General features: G+C 54.4%; 1 protein-coding gene across 1 annotated transcript; it reads right to left on the minus strand.

Moving 5' to 3' along the window:
- Positions 1 to 1019: 1019 nt before the first annotated feature.
- Positions 1020 to 2433, minus strand: LOC123310292 (cell division control protein 2 homolog 3-like). The gene is made up of 2 exons (XM_044893758.1): positions 1431 to 2433; positions 1020 to 1324 (listed from the first exon to the last, which is right to left on the minus strand). The coding sequence occupies exons 1-2, from the start codon at positions 2431 to 2433 to the stop codon at positions 1308 to 1310; spliced, it is 1020 nt and encodes a 339-aa protein (XP_044749693.1). The 3' UTR covers positions 1020 to 1307.
- Between the last annotated feature and the right edge of the window lie 694 nt (positions 2434 to 3127).

Genomic DNA, 3127 nt, shown 5'->3' on the forward strand with positions numbered 1-3127 from the left:
CTATTTTCTATTCGGTTATTGTATTTAACAGTGACACAGGGGTGAAATAGAGACAGACAGGACGGGTGTATCTCACTTGTTATTATCGGTCTCACAAATAATACAGAAAAATTGAATTAACTGTTACGGTTCCTGTATTTCCAGTGAATTAACGGAATTTTCTGTTGTAGGTGTTCTGGGATACCACTTATCTACCCAATGACGGTCAGACGGCCCTGTTTGGTGGTAATAAAAGCTGCACAGAACACACAAAACTGTACGGAACAGAATCTTCTAACGCTGGCAGACCAGGTTAGATCTATCGGTTATGGTGGAATCGCGGAAATATAGGTATGTACATTCTGTCAGTTAATAAGGAGATACAAGTATAAGGCTCTATTTCACTCACCTGGGCACTTATTCGGTGAAAGCAGCGGTAGTACCCCATTACTAACCTATTTTCGGTGATAAATATTATTTTTAACGGTAATAGAGGGGTGAAATAGAGACAGACAGAACGGATGTATCCCATTTATTATCGGTGCATGCTATAATATAACGGTACGGTTTATTTTGATTACGGTCATTAACGGGACTTCTTGTTGTAGGTTTTGGCCACATAGTGGCACCTCGGACAGGCCTGGGTCGTCTTCTGGGACGTCTTCCGGGGGAGCGGTTCCTTCTTCGGAATTGGAGCGGTACGGGGCTTCTTGTTTCCTGGACCGGTAGGAGACGGTGTTGGATCTTTCTTCACACCTCCACATGGACAATCCCGGGAGAGGGTGTCCAACAGACCACAGCGGCTGCAGAACAGGGTGGGGGTTCTGCTACAGGTGGCTCTGGTGTGTTCCCCCTGGCCGCACCTCCAACACAACCCCGGGCGGAGCTCCACGTATACCTGGGGGCCCATAGTCCCAACGGTTCTGGTGTTTGGGGGTAGGTACTCGTCTTTGTCAGTTTGTTGTTCTTGTGTTTGTGTTCCCTTCCGTATCCGTGCTTTTGTCTCCAGGTACCTTTTACTGACTCCGGTTTTTCCCCAGGATTCAACGGTGCTGGATGGGACCTTCTCCCTGGGCGGTGTTGTCCCTGGTAGTCTCGCCGGTCCGAGCGCTGGGGACGGTGTTGTGGAGCAACCGGCGGCGATATTCGGCGTCGGGCGGAGGAATGCCTTCGCTGCTCCCAACGGTAAGGGGACCGGTCTGGGTGGATCTTCGGGTATGTCCACCTCCTCGGGGTCCACAAATCCCAGCTCCTTATCGAGGCGTTCCAGGATCTCCACCTCCATGTTGTCGTCAGCCATGGTGTCGGATGGAGGACAAGTCGTGGCCTCAACGGTCGGTTCCTTCTAGAAAAAGACAGGTAAGTGAGGTACTATTTCTGCATGATCGTTAGTGTATATTTATTTTTTTTTCTCTGACTTCTCTCTATCCTAGGATAGAGAGACGGAGTACCTCTTGTCTTGTCCGTTTCTGGCGGCACCCAGATTCGGCGGACGGAGCCGGACGGGAACCTAAAGCGGCGTCGGGCTCGCGGACCGCCCCTGCTTCCCGGCAGGAGCGCCCTCACTTTCCGCTTTAGGCTCCGGGTCCATTCTGGGGGTTGCGGTGCGGTATCCAATCGGTGTGCCAGGTCCGGTGGCAGGCGGACGATCCACGGATCATCGGACGGTGGTGCTGGGGTTGTCTCCAGGTCCACCACGGTGGACAGATGGACGGCCGGCCACTCCCACTGGTCGGCGGAGCGGCGGAGGGACGGCTCGTCCATCAACAGCCCTTCGACGAACCAGACCACGGACGGGTGCAGCTGGGCCAACTCCCTCTGGCGTTCTTCGCTTGGGGAGGAGGCCCAGTGCTCCGTAGCCTGTCCGTCGGTTTGGCAGGGCCGGCCCGTGGCCACGTCCATGGCCACGAGCCCTAAGGCCCATAGGTCCACCGCGGTGTTGTATGGTTCCCGGCGGTGTTGTTCCGGGCTCCAGTACACTGGAGTGCCAGCCAACTCTGTCAGGAGTGGTCGGCACGGTGTAATTTGCTCGGCCACTCCGAAGTCAGCTAGCATGAACCGAGCCCCCCGTCTTAGCACGTTACCGGGTTTCAGATCGCGGTGGACCACGCCGTGCCGATGGCATTCGGCGAGGCCCACAGCGATCTGGCGGACCACCCGGAAGAAGGATGAGGGTCCCCTCCTCGGACCCTTGCGGGCGAGGAAGGTCCCCAAATCCTCCTCACATAACGGCAAGACCAGGTATAAGTGAGGGGGCTCCACCAACGTCTCGATGAGCGGTAGTATGTTGCAGTGGTCAAAGAGGCCCATGAATTCTGCCTCCCTGGCGGCTAGGGGATCCAGGTGGACCTCTTTGATGGCACGGCGCTGGCCCCCCTGACCACGTTCCCTGGCACTGAAAACGCGGCCAAAGCCGCCTTCCCCCAGAATGGCCTCTACGCAGTACTTCTCCATCCTGCAACGGTAATCAGTATTAGTTCAAATATTCGGAGAGAACACGGTTCTGGCTGGTCCGGATGCCGCATCTTCGTTAAGAAAAAAAAACTTTATTATTATATTTTTTTTTCTCTAGGGGCCGGACAACTTGTGATGTACTGACGGACGGACGGTACGGATTCACAACCCGGCATGGGGCCACGGACTACACACTTGGAGTAGGACGGAGTACGGGGAAAATGGTACCTGTCGAGGGAAGGAAAGGTAAAACGGTTATTTAACTAGTTTACCAAGTGGAGGTGCTGTGAATCGGTGGAGCATCTCGGGCATGCTCGAAGAGCAAGCTCTTCGCTCGTCAGCATCCGACGTGGCCACGGGGTATCTTCCCTACCCTCGATGCAGTCACAAACCTCCAGTGTGTCCCACAGGCCACAACGGTAACAGCTTCGAGTCGACGGTCCCATAGTCAGCCAGATCGATCCGGGGAGGCCACAACGCCAGCACGCCCCGGATACGGTTGTCTGCAAATCGGACATCTGAAACTGATTTTAAGTTCAGTACGGTCAACACCCACCGACGGCCGGAGGGTTCTGGCGGACAAAACGGGAAACCCCTCGAACGAGACCGGGACCAAATGGTGAGTTTGATAGATATTCTAAACGGTTATATACGGTATACTCACTAACAATCTGACGGATGAAACGGTTTTAAA

This window comes from Coccinella septempunctata, chromosome 3, assembly GCF_907165205.1.
Source record: "Coccinella septempunctata chromosome 3, icCocSept1.1, whole genome shotgun sequence".
NCBI lineage: Eukaryota > Metazoa > Arthropoda > Insecta > Coleoptera > Coccinellidae > Coccinella > Coccinella septempunctata.

Excerpts from the sequence above, each read along its gene's own strand:
- LOC123310292 (XM_044893758.1), bottom strand. The coding sequence starts at position 2,433 with ATGGAGAAGTACTGCGTAGAGGCCATTCTGGGGGAAGGCGGCTTTGGC.